Raw genomic sequence first — 21,370 nt, forward strand, 5'->3', positions numbered from 1 at the left:
GTCCTTGGTTTGTGTTCCTTTCCCTCTCTGTGGATCAGTGAGGAGTCACAGAAGTATTTCTGGATTGCAGAGAAATTTACAGCCACTTGCAATCCTTTTAGGAGGGGTTGTGAGTGTTCATCCTGCATACTTTACCCCTCTGCATACCTAGCCAGGGCAGCCTCAGATGCTCTGGATTTGATGTCCCACATCGAGGGGTTACCAGGACCACAGTGTCCACCAGCAGCAACCAGAACTCTGCAACAGTCTGTGGATTTCTGCCATCTCTTGACTTTGTTAAATGCTATTATTCCTAACACTTCAGTGTTACCACCCCAGGTGGTTGATGCCTGCTTTTTTCCTTCACATTCAAACTGTGCTGCTCTGAGCACCTAAAACTCACTCAAAAGTGAGTTCAGACCTTGTTCAGCTTCCTGACAGCACTGGCACAAGCAAATGTTAGCAGCAATACCATCAAATGATTTCTTTGTAGCATATGTTACAGCAGGACTGTTTCAGCTTGAAAGGACTGAAAAGTTCTTTCCTTTTACCTAATGCAAACACAAGTGACCATAATCTGTAGGGCAGTTTTGTCCCTCTTTCCAAAAAAGCCTAGTGTCTATAATATCTGTAACATTATTTGGGGCTCCATTGCATTTATTGAACGAAATGCCTATTTCACTTCCAGATGACAAACCTAGGTTAGTTGGGTGGCAGAAGTTTTAACTCACCAACATCTATGAATATGCAAGGGAGAATTGGTATTATCTGGTCCCTCAGGAAAAAAAAAAAGGAACAGTTTTGACAGGCATCTGCTTTTCAGCTAAATAATCTGTGAAATGTGAACATGCATTAACATACAGAAAACAGTTTGCAGAGACATGCTTTGTTTTGGAAACTAATACTGTAAAGGATTCAAGTCTGGGGATCTGTAAACATTGGCACAGTCTGCACTGGACTGGTTGGCAGCAGCTGTGAAGGGAATGAGGCACACAGCTGTTTCATGGGGTTTTGTCCTTTTCAGTGTCAGACCCAGTTGTTGTGGGGTGACAGGAAACGAATCAATCACAGCCTCTTGCATTTGTCTTCTGTGTGTTGTGTGAGAAAAAAAGATTCCGAAGTGAAGACTAGGAGTAAATGGATTGCCATTGGTCCTGACTGAAAAAGAAAAGGCAGTTAATTTTAATGTCCTTCATTGCCTGGTGGGAGCTTTAGATCCTTTTTCCCAATAACTTGCATTAACATTTGAGTTTCTCAAACAGCTGAGCACTGGGGAAAGGAACCATAAAGCAAGCAGACAGAACTTTCCAACTTGAAATTCTAGAAAACCTTCAAAACAAATGAGTTTCTTCATTCTTTCTGCAAGAGGACTTAGATCGGATTTTATTTCTAGGCCACAGGCTGTAGACAGTTGTTCAAGTTTCTTTTATCTCATAAAACGTACATTCTTCATGCAGAACTGGAAGCTACTGTTTTGAAAGGAGCCCGCTGTGCTGCTCTGCGTAATTGCCTGAAAGCAGACACTTCAGCCTGAAACCTGTTGCTTTTTGAGGCCTTTGTGTTGTTTATAATAATGAAGGAATGGACATTGGCTATTAAGCGTCTTTCAAAGGGAAAATGCACTTGTGGCAAAAGGGAGAGCACAGAGGTTAACATTTAACCACAGCAGCACTTCAAATGGTTGGGTCGTGGTACCTGTCCGTGCACAGCAGTGCGTCAGCTGCTGACACGGAGCAGTATCAAGTTTAATTGATTGACAGATCGAAAAGCATCATTTGGTTTAAATGAGTGAGTATTTCTGAATCTTAATGTGCTTGCAGAGGTAGTCAAGTTAGGTGTGATATCCCAAAAAGCAACTTTCCAAATATGCTCACGGTAGGAAATATGACACATTCTGTGTGTATGTGTATATACTTGTGCATGTGTGCACACATGCTCGTGCACTCAGTAAGGACTAGGTCAGACTGCTGAAGTTATTCTTCATTTTGTAGGAGCTTCAGAGTGTGATTGATAGAGAGAGTCAGGCTCTAAAGGATATCATGGAGAAACTCCGGATCAAGTATTCTGAAATGTATACAATAGTTCCTGCAGAGCTCGAAACGCAATTGGAGGACTGCAAGAAAGTACTGCAAGATCTAGAAGAGAAGGTAAACGTTGATGAAATTTTCATCTTTATCTTTTTACAATGTGTAAGTAGGTGCGGCACTGTTTGATGAGTGTTGTAACCATAAATTTCCACTCGATGCACTGATTATTTTCATTTGCATTTTCTTCTCAGCAAGAATGTATGCATGAGGAAAACTTCCTCCTGGTAACTCTCATTTTAGAATAACCTTGCAGTAACCACTGTGAATAGAATATTTTTCCTGTCTGTTAAAGGAGGATATGGGGATCTGAACAGCTGACATTGCATCAGGCTTTTCGCCATGCTTTCTCTCTACTGGGGGTATAAACAGTGAAATGCACGCAACACTAAGGAGAAATGGAGCAGTACTGTAACTTTGGGGGCAGATTTTAGACTGGTATTATCATCATTTTTTCTTATTAATTTGTATTGCTTTTAAAAAGAAATAAAAGCTTTAATTTGGTTGTTGCAGAAATAATGATGTTTAATGCTATTTTAAAAGCTAAATCTTAGTTAATTTGATACAATTCAAAAGTTTAATAAACCAGCTTTGACATCCATTTACTGTCTATCAGATTATTCAGTCATTTTGTGTGGCATTAAATATTGAGTGACATATTAACTACAGCTTATTAGTTTTAATTTGCTTAACTTGATAGTTTCTGTTTCCAAATGGAACCAGTGTATTCAGAACCAATAACTGGGTAGGAGAGAGAAGGAGAAGGGAAGTAAAACAGTGTTTATGCTTTGTTTTTTGTGGTTTACTGTTTCATTTACCGAGATAAAAGATTATTCCGATGCACAAATTATATAGGGGAGTGAAAGAACTGATCCTGGAAACTAGGTAACATTTGCTTTTCACGTTCATGGAAACAATATAAACTGTCTTGGAATTTTTCAAAATGAATTTAGGAAGCAAAATAAATCCTAGCGGAAGTGGAGGTCAGGCTGGTTACATACTAGGGAGATACCAACATGTGTTTAATTGAGTTAACTTGTCATATTTTAATGACATTATGCTTTCCTCTAAATCTGCTAACCAAAAAATTAAAATATATTTTACTTTTGATGCCATAAATAATAAATTTATCCTGGTAAGAAGTCTTGAAATTAAAATCCTGCCCTGCTGATGACCAGAGCATTGACAGACGCACCAGTTTTCTGTGAGGAACTGCATGAAGTCAGTGCTTGGTTTGCTTTCTCGTTTCCAAGTGTGTTTCATTGCTAATACACAATTCTCTTCTATTTTGGAAACTAGCACTACAGCCATCAATACTTTTTCATGTTTGGTGTAGTTCAGGGTAATAGTAATGGTCAGGTGTTCAGAGATTGCCATCTGAATTCCTTTCTGCAGGGAGTCTTAGGCACAGTGCAGACTGGACTTCGTAGCTTCTTTTGTCTAAGCATGGGCATTGGAGAGGAGCACTGCAGTTCTTCTTGCCACATATTTATTTTGATTAGAGTGATTTTATCAATACAACGTCTTACTAATGGTACTTTTATAGTGGTCTGACCCTACATGTTGGGATCTATAAAAATGTTAATAGAATTAAGAAATAAAAATTAATACTTAATTTATTAACTAAAAATTATCTTCATTCCTCTTCCCACAACAAGAATAAAGTATTTCAGTATAAGGAGCTTCAAACTAGAATAAGTCCTAGACTAAACCCCTCTTGCATTAAGGAAGCATAAAGCAGTTCAGTGTGCACATGCCCCCTGGGTCCCAGGGCTGAAGCACACAAAGCACCTGCCCTGTTTAACAGTTTCCTGGTGCTTGGCTGACCCTAGCAGCTAGAAGGTTTAGTAAGAAAAGATGTGGCTTTGGGCTAACAGCTAGGATTTTCTCCCGCCTTGCACTTCATCTAGTCCACAGTAACCTAGGAGCTTGCTGTGCTGCTCAGTCCTGTACTCAGGCAGTTACTCAACTTGAGCTCACTTGGAGTTTTCCTCTTTACATAGAAAGGCAGGTCCTCCAGTGTACCAGTCTTTCATTTCTGGCGGGCTCTGCAGAGTGAAATTAAACTCTGCATGCTTGTTGGGCCTCAGAGCCTTTTATTTTAGTGGTAAATCTCTATATTTAGAAATTCACTGTACATCAATGCACTTCCCTGTTCCCTTCTTTGTTACATGAAGCCATAGCTGTCAGCTGAGACATAAAGGTGTCATTCTGGGTTTCTTGCAGCACAAATCTGACTGTGAGCCTTTCCAGTCTGCAGCCTGAGCAGCCTCTGGGGCAGCTGGGGCGAAGCACCCAGGGAGCTGCAGTGTCTTGTTGCTTGTTTGCTGAGGGATTGCCTTTCTGGGCCAGTGACTTTGTATTGAGAGGCAATTATGGAACACCATGTAGAGGCTGAACCTGCTCATGTTAATGCTTTTCCCTGCAAATGTAATTCCATCCCTGGGTTTTTAAGTGACTCATCAAGAGAAACATAGAATTTGAATGTTTTGGTGAGGTGGTGCTCAGAAACAAGTATGTCTTTGTAATCTCCACTGTCCTTCCCTCTTTGCTCTGACAGGTTAGCTCTGAAGTCTTGCAGAGCTCTCCTCAGTATGTGTTGAAAAGGAAAGCAGAAACTATTAACAATGGCCTTCAAGCTATTGAAAAGATGCTGCAACAAAAGAGTGAAAACATTGCAAAAGCCAAAGATGTTCAGAAGGTAATCTTGCAAAAAAATACGTTAAAAGATATGTGGTTGTTTCTACAGAGCCTGGTTTAGCATAAAGTGGTCTTCCATTCGTTTTATGTCTGTAAAAGAAGTACAAGCAAGCATTTAGCTGGTGCATATTTACCAGTTCTTTCTGACAGGAAAATACATGCTTTTTTAACTGGGAATCACACTAGTAGATGCAGAGTGTTCTGTTCTTGTCATATCAGCACCAAAATCTTTGCAAACCCACATGAAGTAAAGTAATACTGCTGTTATCTTTGAGCCTGACCTTTTATTTCATTTCCCCCCTCTCCACATGCAGCAAATCTGGGATATGTTGGACCTTTGGCATTACAAACTCAATGAACTGGATGCAGAAGTGCAAGATATAGTGGAGGAGAATTCCTGCTATGCACAGGAGTTGATGGATATCCTGGTGACACCACTTCAGCAGTACCAGCAGGTCTCTCAGCTTGCTGAGCGCAGAACTGCCATTCTAAACAAGGTAGGTGCAAGTGTAGAAGTTCTTAGTTGCATAAAACATCATCAGAGGCTGTCACATGAATACAAAGTCACAAGTCTGCACAAAGTGCATTGTCTTATTGTAGCTAAGGTTTCTGGAGTGGCAAACATTGCCTCCAGCTGCAATTCCCAAGGACCAGCTCTGCATCATGGTTGATGGGGAACTCATGCCCCTGGGTGGGTGCTGAGATGGTTCTCTATGACTCTACTTAATGGCCTGTCTATTTAAGTAACAATGCCCCCATGAAATGGAAGCACCAAAATTACCTTTGATTAGAGGAGGTAGCCTGAAATCATGAAACTGTTACAGGAAAATTGTTTTTTATTTCACCATACTAATTCATGCTGAAAATGTATCCGGTATGCTTTTAATCTTGTCCCTAGATGCATTTATCCTGTGCAATGTGCAGCAATTCATTTGTGCCTTTCTGTAAAATCCTGTCATTTCCTAGGCTGCCAACAAGATGGAAAAATATGATGAACTCTTGCAGAATGTGAAAGATTGGATAGAAAGCACCAACTGTTTGCTAAGAGCAGATGCTCAAAATGACTCTGCAAAGAGCTTACGCAAACATGCTGATGACCTTCAGGTAAGTGTTGATGCAGATATATGGTCCTGTTAGAACTGGTTGCTCTCTGCAGATGCACTTTTCCATTCTTACGTCTTACTGACATAAATAATTTGCCATTTTCAGGAAATCCTTTAAGTGAAAAATAGTCGTCATTGCTGCTCATGGAATATAGATACTTTTTGATGTTGGGCATATCTGTCTTGTGAAAGTGCTGAACTGTGGTACATCGATCTTCCAAAAATGTGTGATTGTTTTTTGTAATGCTGCCCTGTGGCTGCAGCTAGTTTTTGCAGACTGCATATGCACAGTTCTTTCTGCATTGCTGTGAGATCCACAAAGGCAAAGTGGTATTTTGATGTCCGTGTGTTAGATGGAAGCTTTGAAGTGAGTTGTGGTTTGGAAGGCTGTCCTTACTGTATCTTGAAGGTAGTTCTAATTAGTAATTTGAAAAATCAAATGTTTGCAGTACTATAGGGAAGATCAAGGCCAGACAAGTGCCAAGAGAATTTCTGACAATTTTGTATTTAAAATTTGAGTTTTCTATACATCCATTCCTTGGCTGCGGCCAGGAGAGAAAGCTGGTGCTCTGAACATAGGGTTTTGGATTAAAACTAGTAAGACTTCCTTACAAGAAGTAGATGGCCATTCTGGACTGAAACAGTACAGAGCATGTAGCCACAATGGGGAGATTGTGATTTCCAAAACCTATGAACATTTTTTGTGACAAAAGCTCATTTTCTTCTGTGTTTGTGATTTGGAATGTTCTGTGTGTTCTGGGCTGTGAAACCAATGGATTTAGAAATGCACCCAGGGCTTGCATTAGGGTGGAGATATGCGTTCAGTCCTTTCCTTCATAAGCCACTCTGGCAAATGGATCCCATGCATTTCTTGCAACCCTTACTGTTCTTCATGAAGACATTCAGTGCATTTTATCCAAAAACTCAGTTTGCTGCAGGAGATGGGAAGAAACTTCCCATCGTGAACAACTGGTCTCATATTTTCTGGAGCATTTTGTTACATCTGCTGTCTGCAGGCTGGTGTGCAGAAACCCCTTTTTGGGTGTCTGGCTGACATGTCTTGTTCATTTACTTGAGGTCAGTTGTGACACAGGAGCTGGAGAGTGATCTTTTCCTGGATCTCTTACTTTCCTTTTCTTGGGTCAAACATCTCCCTGAGTTTGAAATCATTTTCTTCATGCCTTTTGTCATGCTCATGTAGACTTACTTTATCTAACTGATTCCCTTAAAATCATGGCATCAGTGTGTTTTCTGCCTGCAGGATGCAGTGGTTCTGTTCCTATAGGAGTGGTGTCTTAGTCTGAGTTAAGCTTTTGGGAGTATGTGCAATGGTCAATGACATACAGGAAATTAAACTGATTCCTTCTGGTCCTAACCTCTGTAAAACTTTCATGTTCACCATTGATGGATCAAACTAAGCTGTTTTTTTGTCTCCAGTTGGCTTTGGAAGACTCAGAGCAAAAGCAAAATCTTCTGCACAATGTCTTTGTGGAGCTTGAGGAGCTGACACCAGTCCTTGAAACAGACAGTGTGATGCAACAGCTAAGTGAAATTGATGGTCAAGTAGCAACTTTACAGCAGGAGATAGCAGAGATTCTTCCACGGATTCAGCATGTGGCTGATGTAAGTCTGGGTGACCCATAAGTGCCTTTTATCGGAGCTTCATCATATGTTATGAAATACAGATTATATTACCTCCATAGCAAAAAAAGGTGTGTTGGCTGTGCCAAGAGAGGAAATTAACTGTTTGGAAATAGCCATCAGAAGGTCTTTGGTAACTAATTTAGCTGTGAAGTTCAGGATTAGCACTGGATGTAGGAAGAAAGGCTGGAAACTAAGATCAGTTCAGCCTGGAGAAGAGACAGCTTGTGGGCTAGGGAGTGGGTCTTACTGCTGTCTGCTGCCACTTAACAGGAGACTATAGACAGGCTAGGGCCAGAGTCTTCTTGGGGGGTACAGAGAAGAGTGAGCAGTTACAGACCTAAGGTATAACAGAAGAAATGACATCTACTTACTAGGAAGGATTTTTTGCAGTGAGATTGGTCAAACGCTAGATCAGGGCCCAAAGTTGGGGTAACATCTCCATCCCAGGAGGTACTCAAATCTCAACAGGATCAGGCACCAAACAACCTGCTCTCACAGACACCAGAGACATATTGAGGTCCCTTTCAACCTAATCTATTCTGTGACTCTGTGAGACCATAGGTACTTAATTCCTGATGATACATAATTTATAATAACTGGCCTTTTAAGTGATAGCAACCATTACATATCCTGCACGAACTGCACTTGTTTTTCAGTGTTTCTACAGAAAATGCAAGCTTCCTTTGGTATTTTTGCTATCTACAAATACTCTTTGTTCCCAAAATCTAGGAATTGGATGCCATTGAATCTCATGTGAAAGTGTTTGAGAAGGACGTTGCAGAAATGAAGACACTCCTGTTAGAATTTTCTGCTAAAGACCAACTTAAACATGGGCAGGTCTGTGAAAGCCTCTATAGGTTTTTTCCCCTATGTATTTATGCCTAAGTTAGCATAAGTATGCTTGCAGAAGCTTAAGGCTGTTTAGTGACTGCAAACCACCATGAACAAGTTTTTAGTACGTGATCTTGAAATGTTAGCATGACATAAATTTTAACTGTCAGGTCAACAATTGTAAGTATTATTTCAGTAGTGGTATCTGCTACATGTTTCTACAGTAGCAAGTAGTATAATCTATAAGGTGCACATTGATAGGGCAAAACAGGTGGTACGTAAGTGTTGTTATCTGTGCTGTATGTGTCTTGAGGGCTTACTTTGGACTGATCCTGTAGAATTGACACCCATTAGTAGCTGAGTGTCTTCAAATGCTCTTCTGGACAGTATCTTCTGCTTTAGTTTGATTTGAATGGAATCCAGTTTGCTTCCAAGACAACTGATCAATATATCACCAAAGGTGAGACTGTTAGGAGACCCTTTCAAGAAGCACAGTCATGGTTTGCAGAAAAACATTTGAAATTAAAGAACTATTGAGAACATGCCCACAGAGAACTGAAGGGTGTAATTTAAGGATGTGTTTGTCAGACACAGCTGCTCTATTTGAGGGTCTCCATGTTTGGGGAAGTTTATGGCCTGACTTTCAGAGCCAGTTGCTGCACAGCAATCTACTAGCACCAAACAGTAATCTGAAAGTTGGAAAATTAGGCCTTATTTTTCCAAAACTGGAGACAAGATTTAGCAGATATTTCTGGAAACATGGGCCGAAGTGACTTACCGTAAGGTGATTTCATGGGGCAGGAACTTCACTGCAAAGGTGCCTTGACCAGGTGTTTACTCGGTCTCCAAAGCAAAGCACTGTGATATCTTTTCTTTCATACCACATGCAGTCCACAGTGTTATCTGTCTGAAATGCAAAAAATATGGGTTCAGTTTCAGGTGAGGGACAAAGTTGTCATCATACCTCTCACAGCTTTCTAAGTCTCAATTACAAAGCTTTGTAGTTTTGTTACCTAGAGAACAATTTTGTAATAGCATTATCTGGAAAAACTGAAGTAATATTTCTTCTGGAAAATAATGTTCACCTACTTCTTTATTTGAAATCAAAGCTGGGATAGTACACTGATTACAAAAAAATCCTGTTACAGACTGTTCATGAATGAGAGAATAAGCATCTCTGTTCCAGCTGGAGCGTTTTGAAATGAAACCTTCTTGAGAAGGAAGTTAATGAGAATGTTAGTAATTAGAAGGCCCAGAGGTGGTTTGGATTTATGCATTTTTACTTCTGAAGTTCTCAGCTGAATGAGTTCCCAGTAGGATTTCATATTTCTCTAGGAGAACCAAGAAGTTGAGTTGGTATTGCCACTCTCTTTCATAAGCTAATTGCTGAGTCTTTCGTAAAACATGTATTGTGGTGTGGAACTGCACATTTCTGTTCATCCCAGACTGATGAAGGTGGCTGTAAACTGTGTGTGTGTAAACTGGGTTTGCACCAGTTTAACTGTCTTTGCTGCTGCTGCTGCTCGAGTTTGAAATGATACACTTAAATAGTAACTAATTAGAGTGTGACCTTTCTGTCATTGTGCAAATTTCATGTATGTATATGCAGGAAAAACAGAATTGTAAATGAATTATTTCTCTGTCTTGCTTTGGACAACCTCACTGGGGATTTTCACTTATTTGTTCCAAGGTTGAAATATTCTTCCTTCTTGAATGGGAAACTCACCAAAGAGAACTTTGGCACATCATGAGCATAGTATAAATTTTCAAGTTGATTTTTCCAACTCCATATCATGTCCATCATCTATCCTGTACCCTGATAGGTTATACTTGAGCATGTTGGTCCCCGGCAGAAGGCTATTGCTCACATGCTGTCCTATGAAGTAGCACTTCAGCTACCAGGAGTGAAAATGCAACCTTTCTCAGTCTTCCGAAGAGCAAGGCAACTCTTGAGAGAATTGAAGGAATTAGAAATAATTACTAAGGAACAAAATGACCTACTGGAGGTAATTGATGCCTGTGTCTTCTGTGTCATGCTTTGGGGATTCTATTGTTCTGTGGGGATTTTTTCCTGTTTAATTTGATACTGCAACAAAGCACACCAAATAGTCTTGAAATACGTTTCAGTTTTCCAACTCAGCCATGGCTGACACCGTATGTATTATCATTGAAGAAATGAAGGCCCAGGTGTCTTGTGACCCAGGTTTGTACACTACATGATTGAAGTCCAGTGTTAGATGCAGGTGCTCACATCTGCAAGGTCTGTGTCCTCAAACTTATCTTGACCATGGAAATTCTTGTTGACAACCATCAGATATATATTGCTGACAGTAGAAGGTGTTTTACTATCCAAATCAGTGAACCAGGAAAGTGGCCATTTCCTACAGCTGTGTCTTGGTTAATTCATTGTTTTGAGGCAGACCAGCATGTGACAGGGAGCTTGAAGATGCTATTGGCCAAACCAGGTTTGGAAACAGAAGTGATGTAACAGCATTAGTGTGACACATGGCCCTAGAAGAAGGCAGTGCTGGGAGCTCAGTGCTAACTCAGGGGCAGTAAGGGTTATGGAACAGCTCCAGGCCTGAAGTAGTATCTCTGCAGCACTTCACTGAGCGATGTGGCTGTACCAGCTCAGGAAGGTTTTAATTCAGGGCCTGCTCATGCCCCATTGCCCAGGTCAGAGGCAATTTGGAGTTCGGTTACGTGTGTTCCCATGTCAGCAGACATATGAAAATTCTCATGTGACCCATCCATTTCCCGGCAGAATGATGGCAGCACCTAGAAAAATACTACGTTGTCTTTGCTGGTTTGGTTTTCCAAACCTATTACATGCAAGCAGAGTGGTTTAGAACATCTAACTGGGTATTTCCAAGGCCAGGCAGACACAAGTGACAGCTGAAACGTGAATGTCCATCTTTGATTTTCAGTTTGTAAGATTAAGAGGATCACACTAAGAGGTGCCACTTAAGCGTGCTACATGACTAATGCATGCTTGGAGTCAGGAAAAAGCAATGACTATGTGAGATCTGTATGATCCTTGCAATCCTTTTGTAGTCCATACAATTTCATATGTCTGAAAAATGGATGTGGTAACGTGCCCTTTTCAGAGTTACCAGATCAAACACTTGAGAATTTTCAAGACACTCCCAAGTCTCAGAAACAGAGTGCTTTGCAATTATAAATTGTTGTCGTGACACTTCTAACTGCTTTGTGTGGAGCAATAGGTCAAGTTAAAGATTTTTCTCCTCTTTCCTAAAGCTTTTTTTTGTAACCTTTTTTTGCTCAGCATTAACCTTTATCTTGTAGACATCCAACACTCTGTAGCTGAGCGAAATTTCTTTGTGAGAAAACAGATTGAAAAAATTGCAGTTCTTGGCAGCTGGGACATCAAGCTGTTCAAAAGAGATTTTCCAGTGCTGCTGAATGGGTTGAGAGCAGCAGTGCTACAATACAAGTGTAGCACCAGTTAAGATGTAACAAAGGATAAAGCTATTAAACGATGGTATTTTGACTGCTGCATTAAAAGGGTAGTAAGGGTATTGATAGAGACTAAAGCAAATGGGTGTGAATTCCTGTACAAATATATATGTAGGGTGTTTTTCCCGGGGGATTAGTCTTTGGATGAGTTTGCCCTGTGTTTTGCTGTGGATGATGCGATGGGATATTGCAGGAGTAACTTTTGTATAATTAAGTTGCAGCGTAACACCTGAAGAAGTATAACAGAAACAAAACCTGCTATAGGTACAGAAAATGCTTTGGGGTAGGATTTTCGGTGACTTACACCTCTGTTGGACGTTGTCCTCTGGTTTTTATTATGGCCTGTTAAGTACCACACCTAAATAACGTCATCAGGAAGAGGAGTTAAGAGCCACACCTGCTTTTACTGTTTTTTTTGTGCAAGAAAGTGTCAGTATTTGCATATCTGATGATTTACTGAGCTCATTTTCACTAAGCTCTTCCAAAACAAATACACTAAAGGCAGATGGACATTTTCCATGGGTAGGTCTGCTAGTGTTACCACAATATGAAAAGTAAAGAGCCAGTGTTAAGCAGGAAATAACTCAAAACAGAGGCAACACTTGTAGGAAAAGGTTCAGTCCCACATATATGGCATAATATGGTGTATTGAACAAAGGATAAAATCAGACTTTGTTGTTGCTGAGTGGAAGGTAGGGACCAGATGAGTTATCTTCAGGCAATTGACTGCATTCACATATCAACCCATGACAGAAGATACTGGAGTCTGTTTACCAAATACATATGTTCTTTAGATAGTCAAGGAAATTTGAGGTAGTACTCATTTAACCTATTACTGTACAGTCCTGTTCATGTGGAAGTGAAGGTATGGGTAACAGAATCTCCCTTGTCTTTTACCTTCTGATTAAAACTGAGCATGAGAAGACCTACTCTTTCTTTTCTCCTCCGATTCTTTAGCTATGGCATTAAGATTATAAGCCACAGTTAAATATCTTTCTCTTCAATTTGGGTTTATTTTTTTAAGTGAGGAAAATAATTTTTTCTTACTTTTAAAACCTGTAAGTAAAATAATAATAATTATTTAGAACCCTATTAGACTGCATTTTCTTGAGAGGGAGTGTTACTATGAAGAAGTGACTGAAGAAAGGGCCCTTCTACTGTTCCTAACAGGAGAGTTTCTTTGCTCTGAAAGGCAGAGTTTGTGCACACTGTGCAGTGAGATTTTTGACCTGTCAGGTTGTTCAGGTGCTGCTCTCAGTGTAGTAAGTTCAAGCCTGTTGAATTCATCGTTTCTTCATTACCTTTGGCAGACACCCGAGGAATAGACCTTAGGTTCTCAGTCTGTGGGTCAGAAAACACTGAGCCACCACATGTTGTACGTAGTCAATGTTTTCACAAAATATTCTGATTTGTAGGTGTAACAACTTCTTCATTACTTGAGACATCATGACAGGCTGTGACTGACAAATATGAGTGTGTGGGGAGATTGCCCATTTCAGCATGAACGGTACAGGTTGGGGGTTGAAGAGATTTTGCTGTCACTGTCAAATGAGTAAAAGTGAATTTGGCTGTTTGTAACATATATGTTTCCCTATAAGCCATGTAAGAAGAGGAAGTGCACATGGTGGGAATACTTATCACTTTTGTAGCTAGTATTCAAATTGTCAGATATTGTGGTTGACTTGTCCTCTGAGCTGCAGTGTCTGCCTAGGGCACAGCACAGTTCATTTTTGGTCAGTGCACAACTGGCTGGCAGTAAAGACTTGAGCACATTAAAAAGCAGGTAGGCTTCCTAACTTGCTGTGAAACCCCGTAATTTCTCTTTTTTCCCCAGCCTTTCATAAATTGCAATGAATGTGATGAAACATGCTCCGTTTCAATTTGGTAGCCAAATTCAAAGTTCTACCCTTGAGTAAGAAGGATGTGCTTGTAGGCAGAATACTCCACCGCACTTTGGCTTGTGGGTAGAGCAGTTTGTTTGTCTTTAGCAAATGAATAATAAACTTAGAATAGGGTTGTGCAAAGTTAGCAGAACACAGTTTCTGTTACACATACCTACAGATGTGAAGGAGGTCTCAGTACTCCTCAGTTCCATTTTTTGCGTTCCTGACTAGTGTGTTTCTGTACTCCTTAATTCAGTATTATTTATGAGGATTACTATTTCACAGGAAACTGTAAAGAAAACCGAAGAATGTGAGCAAGAAATTGAAAAGTTGAAACAACTCTTACAGAACCACTTGGTTGAAATATCACATGGAGATCAGCCACAGGCTCATTGTCCAGAGGTGGGTTTCATTGTTTTCTCTCTCTTGTCTGTTACTTATCCTGACTAACACTAATCATGGTGCAGAGCACTGAGAAATAGCAGTCTGCTGCCCTTCCCTAGCACAGTCAAGCAGGCAACTGAAGCCATAGTGTGGCAATTAACTACAACTGATATTAGTTTGCAAGTTGAATATATCTTTCATAATACACTCCTTATATATACTCATTGTCCTCATTGCCACACTCTGCTTTCCTCAACTGATAAATGCATGTTGCTTTTCTGCCTGCAGTTGGCTGCTTTCTGTAATGGATTAATTGATTATTTAATGCAAAAATAAGACATGTTTAAGGACAGCACAGCAGAAGTCAGGAAATCACTAATTAAATGTAATAGCTATTTATAAAGGGCCTCTGAAATGCTCAGCTTTTTGTAGTCAGTCACCATAAAGTTAATACACTTCCACTGTACTTGCCTAATAACTATAATCACTCCTAAGTACATAGCTGTTCTGCTGTCAGTTGGTTGGATGCTGGAGGCTTTATGTAGTACTAAGCATGACTCATTTCCCAGGTCTTAGTTGTTTTTGTCTCGGAGTACAGGATTTTCTGTTTAATAGCTCTTGTTTCAGCAGAAAACCCGTTTCAGAATTGTAGTATTGCATGAATAGAAGTGCAGTGGAATTGCCCATCTTATTGAGGGATTTCAGATAAAGAAGTGATGTTGATAAAGATTTGGTTTCTGAGGAGTTTATGGCTGAACAGTAGCTGGTGAATGTATGCTGGGAAGTCTCCTCCTGCAGTGAAATACAGAGATGCATTGTTCTTAGTGGGCGTATATAAAAATATGCCAAATTGTCATGGGTGTCTGTTTCTTCACTCCAATGACCTTTTTCTTGCCTCTACCTTTGGAACAGATTTTGTCTTGTGTTTATGAGTCTACGAGAGGAAAACACATGCTTGTCTGAGCAGAGTTCCCATGTCCTTTGAAAATTTGCTGGAGGTCCTGCCTCCAGCTTCCATGTCATGCAGCCACACCAGAGTTATTAACAGAAGAAGCTGTAGTTAAGACAGAACCAGCAGTCTTACTGCTTTCATCTGTCACAGACTATTACTTGCACAACATCATTAATGACAGAGCATGGTGTGGAGAATGCTGTTCTTATTTCAAGCCTAGTATCAAAGCTTGCTCAGAACAAGTGAGCCCAGTGTGCAGTGGGATATTTAGTCGGTTTCAGTTTTCTGAGCAAGGAACAATGCTTCAAAGAGCTTTAGCACTTTTGAGTAATGAAGGGAGTAGGGCAATTTGTTCCTTGCCCTGTCTTACTCTGTTATTTTGCTGTGCTTTCTTTCTCACCTGAAGGCTGGGTGGTAAGCCCTAGCAGAAAACTAAGGGCAGAACACTGGCTAGAGCAATAGTCATGGCCAGGAAGGAGACTAAGACAGATTTACTTCCCCCTTTGTTACTGCAGAGTTACTTGGATTGCTGTTTAATCCACGCAGAACATTAAATATTTTCCTTGTACTTTGTTTGGTACCATTGCTCCCAATGTCACATTCAAAGACATGGGACAGTTTTGGCCCTAGCCATGTCTCTAAAACCCACAGAGTGGTTTGTTTCCTTTCTTTAGGCCAGTTTCAGAAAAAGAGGCTCAGCTCTGAGCTACCCTTATTGCTGTCTTCACCCTCATCAGGGCTATCCTAAGTGTTCAGTGTCAGGTTCCCAGGGAAGGTTGTTGGAAGTAACATCACCTGCTCTGACACACATTGTAATGTAACCCAGCTGCATTCCCTTTGTCCTCAAGGAAACTCATCTTCCCATGGGTATGCAGGACCTAGTTAGAATCAGTTCCAGCCTGCCACATCTTCTTCCAGACTACCAACAAGTGGCAAGTGGTGTCCTGAGCTGAATCTGTTGCTGGTGTTCTGCATATATCCAGACCTCTCCTGCAGTGACAATGGGGAACTGTCCCAAAGCCCTGAAAAAGGAAAAGGGGGAAATAGCCCCAGTCCCAGTAAGATGCATTGCTGGTGCCATCTGTTACATCACTGTTTGGTTAAGTAAGAATAGTGGATGTTTACAGATGTTGTTGCTTCTTAGGGAGAAATGGAAGCTGTAAAAGAAGAAATCATAAAGCTGTGCCAAAGAAAGGAAGATATCCTTTCTGGGATGAAGAATTCCATGTCTGAGCTTCACCAGCGCTTACAGCAAGAAGTGCCTGAATCAGAAGATGAACCTACAGCCTCCCTGTTAGCACACAGTGACTTCACTGGGACTGATGTTTCTGGTCAGCAGGTAAGTGGAGCACCACGCTGTGATCACTTACCTGAGAGCCAAAGAGGGAAGGTAAATAACCCTTCTTCCTCCCAGAGGAGTGGCATGTGAGAGAGGAGTACCCCTGCAGCTGTGAGTCAAAACTACTTCTCCTCCCCTTTGTGCTTCCGAATGCCCCCCCCCTCAGAAGGGCTGAGTGTGATCTGTGTCTAGGAGGAGGTGGGAGAAATGTGCCTCTGGTTATTTTTTAGCATGAGCAGATCCAACATGAAGTTTGTGTCAATCAGTGGCAAAATGCTCGATGTGTAGTTTTGTTGGTAATCAGTTGTTCTGGGATTTTCAATAAATTATTCTCATGGAGCAAAATAAAATTTGTCCCTATTTGGGCTATGATATTGAAACCTAACAGCATAAAGTCCCAGTTTTCAGAGGTGCTTAATGTAGGGTGGTAGATGTTCGGTGCTTCTCCAGCAGTGGGCCCCAACTGGTAACTCCTTTTGGTTTACAGGCAGAAGGGAAGAGGCTTTTGCTGCTCTTGCCATGATTAATTGGATTGTCTCTCTGTGTGTATTTTTGTAGCTGAAAAAAAGAGGAGTGGTATCTCTTCTTCCTTCCTTAGATGAGGAATCAGAAGACTCTTCTTTCCACAACAAGGTGAGTTCACCATATGTATTATATATAGAGTTGTGTATGTAAGATAGAAGATCTTGTCAGAGAGCAAATTATGGAAAATGTGTAAATCTGAAATATTTCAGAACAAGTTGAAATATCTGTTATCACTCCAGAGTATTAAGAATTTGCACTTGAGCCAGCCTACTGATATCCCAGTGCCAGTATTACTCAGCATCTCATTCAGTGAGGTGTGTTCCTGCTTTGGGTGGGATTGCTTAGATACTAATACCCCCTTTGTGGAAGTGTTAGTGGCAAAATGTGGGCCTAAATACCAATGTTTGTATGTGGGGATGGGCTTCAGAGAGAATTAGCCTCTGAAATGCAGAAATGTACATGAAACAGCAAAAATCATTTGTATGTTTGAGCTTAAGGGAAAAAAGGGTATGATCAGGCTATTGAGAATGAGGTTAAGATAGATTTCCTACAGGTGCCCTACAGGTTGCTCTGAAGCTGAGGAGTCTGAATGCTCGGGTGAACGGCAGAGGAGCAAAGCTGGGAATAAAGTTTCATGATGGAGTTAATTGCTTTGGAAAAAAGCTCCATGGCTAGACAGTGCAAAGAAGTCCAAACAGCTTGGATAGAAGTGGTGCCTTTATTCTGATCCAAGCACTTCAGCTTCAAGGTTTCTGATTCTGCACCTTCACTAGTGCAGGATTGTTTTACATACAGGACTTTTTTGGGGACGAGACAGGAGAAAGATTGTTTCTAAGTAGTGTGACAAAAGAATGATCTGAGATCTCTAGGGAAAACTGTCAGTGTCATCCAGCTGACACTGATCTTTGAGCAGAGCTGTGGAGCAAGGGAAGAGGTGGGATTTGGGAAACACAACAAAGATAGATAAACGAGAGAAACAGAGCAAAGTGTTACTAGAAGTTTGCAGTACTTTACATTGCCTGAAGGAGTATCTGACCTTTCTGTTCATAAACTAAAGCTGAGCTGTTACTGTTTTCAAAGGGAAGTACAGCCACAGAGAAAGATGCAAGCTTTTGGCCTTCAGAAAGAGATGGCGAAAGGCACAAGGAAGACAGTGCAACCTCCTGGTCTTCTGATACCTTGTCAGATGGCATTGTTCAGGTAGTGCACTCAGGTTTATCTCCATGGGGATAGGAACTCATCTTTGTGGCAAAGATCTGCCAAAGTCTTAGGTATTGCTGAAGTCTGCAAAGCAAGAGAACTGTAGAAATGCAGGACATGATGATCCTCCATATCACACTAAGTATTGCCATTTAAAATCTCTTTTTCTGTTGCACATATTGATTGGACTCAATGATCTTAAGGATCTTTTCCAACCTATATGATTCTGTGATTCTGTATTTATTTCTTCCAGCCTGGAAAAGCCCCAAAGATAAAAATGCACATTTGGTAGCAACAATTTATTTCCCTAATTCCTTTAAAATACGGGGCATGATTTGTTGAAGAGGTTCTCTTTGTATAGGAGAAGATCAGCATCTAAGACACGCAATCAGCTACAATTTTGGAGCCAGTCTGCTCTGTTCTTCATTGTGTCTCAATAACGTTGTGATAGCTGCAATTGTTTGGCATAACAAAACTCTCTGTGACTACTGTCAGGTCAGGACCACAGTATTTTGAGTAGCTGCTGCTCTTTGTGGCTTCTCTAGCACACCAAGGCAATGGATCACAGAAGCATAGAATCATTTAGTTTGGAAAAGCCTTGTAAGATCAGTGAGTCCAACTGTAAATATAACACTGCCAAGTCCACCACTAAATCATGTCCCTAACTGCCACATCTCCACTAGTACACATCTAGGTGAATGATAAAAATGTTTCCACTGTTGCCTCTCTCTCTACAGGATGAGGATGTAATAATCGAATCACACAGTAAACATGGTGAAGAAACATCTGTGCAAATTTTGGAGAGCACTGAAGGCCCTGGCACAGGTGATGGCAGTCTGGCTATGGTGAGTTTGAAGGCCTGAAGCAGGCTGAACAAGGTGACCTTCTAAGTATGTTGTATGACCTACCTAGTGGGCAGAGGCCCTGGTTTGTTACGACTGTGCTTCTGAAGTTTGTTACAGTATGATATGGTAGGATAGCTGCAACCCTTTGTGAGCCTCTTAATATTGCTGCTTTGGGCAATGCTAGATTTTTATTTGCTCCTTGAAAATGCAGTTTGCTAGGGAACAGAGCAGAGTATTCTCAGGAAGTAAGGTTCTGGCATTCAGAGAGGCAGGAATGGAGGGGTTCAAAGGGGTGTAAACATGCATCAACTATGGAATATTTAAATGGCAGTTAAAGGAGAAATTAAGGAGCTTGACACTCCTATCTGGAAGCTGCTGCTTTGTGGAAGATATGCAAAGGCTAAGACAAGAGTGTGCAGCAGTCTATAGGTTATATACAAAAGAGTGTGTGGAGACACTCCAGGAAGGCCAGGAGCAGCAGGCTGGGGGCAGAGCAGCCTCAGCACGTGGAGTCATAGAATCCTAGAATTGTCAGTGTTTTGGGTCCTCTGTTTGCCTCAGATGGCAGTCACTAATGACAACTACCATCCTTTTTTCCTTAACTGAGGTGGCCACAATGCAGGGTGTACCCTGGGTGACCCCTCCAACCTGGTCTGAATTTTGTCACACTGACATTTGCCTGACCCTCAGGCTCCAGAGCCTCATACCTATTGTACTTGGGAAGGCGAGGCAGGCCAGAAGGGGATTCGGCTGCTACCCTGAACAGAAACCTGTTTCCATTCCCCCCCTTGATTAGGTTTCCTCCTTTTGCCCTGTGGCAGGAGGGTGGGACATCCTGCGCTCCCTGTGGTGTGGCGAGCTGGCACATTGGCCTCAGGAGTGGTAGAGTGTGGCTCCACCAGTCAGTCCTGTCCTCGGAGTCCCTGGTGCTTCTTAACCTTTCGGCTTCCTCTGCCAGCCCCCCCGACAGGACAAGCAGGTTGTCCACAGGTCACGCCTCACAAGTCTGTGGTCTCTGCTGCTGTCCTGTGCCAGCGCCAGGCTCTGGCACTCCCTGCAGCCCGAGCCCTGTACATGTTTTCACAGGAGCTCCCTCTGGGTTACCACAGCCTTTCTGGCACGTGCAGAGAATGTGGCTTTTGGCCAAGTGGACAGATTTTCAGGGAGTGCAGTGATAGGATGAGGGGTAATGGTTTTAAACTTGAGAGAGTAAACTTAGATTGGATATTAGGAAGAACTATTTTACTCTGAAAGTGGTGAGGCACTGGAACAGGTTTCCCAGAGAAGTTGTGGCTGCCCCATCCCTGGAAACATTCGAGGTCAGGTTGGAGTGGGCTCTGAGCATCCTGATCTAGTGGAAGATGTCCCAGCTTATTGCAGGGGGGTTGCACAAAGTGACCACTAAAGGCCCCTTCCCACCCAAACTATTCTGTGATCATGTGATGACACTGAGAGCTGAAACAATGCTTTTGTTCCTGCTCTTTTTCTGCCAAATTTCATTTTAACATGGAACTTGTGCACTACCCCTGATCATCTCAATTGCCTGAATGTGTGCTCTAGAGCTGTGAGAGTGTACAGGTAGGTTTGTTCTTGTGGTGCTGCATTTGATTTACTTACTAAGTACCAGTGTTTGCATGTGTGGAGGTATATACGCACACCTGCAGCCTTCCAAGCAACTGCTGATTATCTCTAAGCACTTTGGACTTCCCTATTTACCGAAGGGTACAGTGCAGTATTGCTTCTTAAAGGAGGGCACACAAGATGAATTACACAAGACATGCTTAAAGACATGCCATTTTTTCTGTGTGAGCTAGAGCTTGAAGAGAGCGTATTTAACTGTAGGAGCTGAACACACGCAACTAGCTTGCAAGCGTTGCCCAACAGCTTGCTTTGCAGCTTCACACTGCATTGCTTCTGCACATAGCTCCCACAGAAAAACATTGCTCCTCAGGGCAGAGCTAGATAGTGGTGAGTCATTGGTTCCTGCATGCTCAGGTGTACCTGTGTGCTCAGGTGTACCCAAGAGCACAGGTGTACCTGTGTGCTCAGGTGTACCCGAGAGCTCAGGTGTACCTGTGAGCTCGGGTGTACCTGTGAGCTCAGGTGTACCTCTCTGCCCAGGTGTACCTCTGTGCTCAGGTGTACCCAAGAGCTCAGGTGTACCTGTGAGCTCAGGTGTACCCGTGCAAATGCAAATCGCTGCCTGGAAACCTGTTACACCAGCTCTTGAGTAGTCTGGCTGCCGAGCTTCCCTTGCTTTTTCCTTTTTCCTCCTCCTTTGTTTTTCCCAGCCTGGGCACAGGGTGACAGAGCTGTGTGACCGTTGATCATTCCGCAGTGTTATGGGGAGGGGTCGGACGATAGACACAGATCGCTAACCACGTCCCTTGCTGTGCTTTGCTGCAGAGGGACCTGCCGCCCCCG

At 41.8% G+C, this 21,370-nt stretch overlaps 1 protein-coding gene across 1 annotated transcript in view; it reads left to right on the forward strand.

Annotated features, from left to right (window-relative positions):
* LOC103798134 (nesprin-2-like) overlaps nucleotides 1–18,946 on the forward strand; it is a gene marked incomplete at both ends in the record, with an annotated part of 21,732 nt that extends 2,786 nt beyond the window's left edge. Inside the window, 10 exons of the mRNA XM_009070378.1 lie at nucleotides 1,971–2,126; nucleotides 4,624–4,764; nucleotides 5,078–5,260; nucleotides 5,730–5,867; nucleotides 7,304–7,489; nucleotides 8,240–8,347; nucleotides 10,165–10,347; nucleotides 16,182–16,376; nucleotides 17,982–18,101; nucleotides 18,839–18,946. Coding sequence (XP_009068626.1) covers nucleotides 1,971–2,126; nucleotides 4,624–4,764; nucleotides 5,078–5,260; nucleotides 5,730–5,867; nucleotides 7,304–7,489; nucleotides 8,240–8,347; nucleotides 10,165–10,347; nucleotides 16,182–16,376; nucleotides 17,982–18,101; nucleotides 18,839–18,946 — 1,518 coding nt within the window. The remainder of the gene's footprint in view (nucleotides 1–1,970; nucleotides 2,127–4,623; nucleotides 4,765–5,077; nucleotides 5,261–5,729; nucleotides 5,868–7,303; nucleotides 7,490–8,239; nucleotides 8,348–10,164; nucleotides 10,348–16,181; nucleotides 16,377–17,981; nucleotides 18,102–18,838) is intronic.
* Nucleotides 18,947–21,370: the final 2,424 nt, after the last annotated feature.

The sequence above is a fragment of the Acanthisitta chloris genome, unplaced genomic scaffold, assembly GCF_000695815.1.
Source record: "Acanthisitta chloris isolate BGI_N310 unplaced genomic scaffold, ASM69581v1 scaffold1532, whole genome shotgun sequence".
NCBI lineage: Eukaryota > Metazoa > Chordata > Aves > Passeriformes > Acanthisittidae > Acanthisitta > Acanthisitta chloris.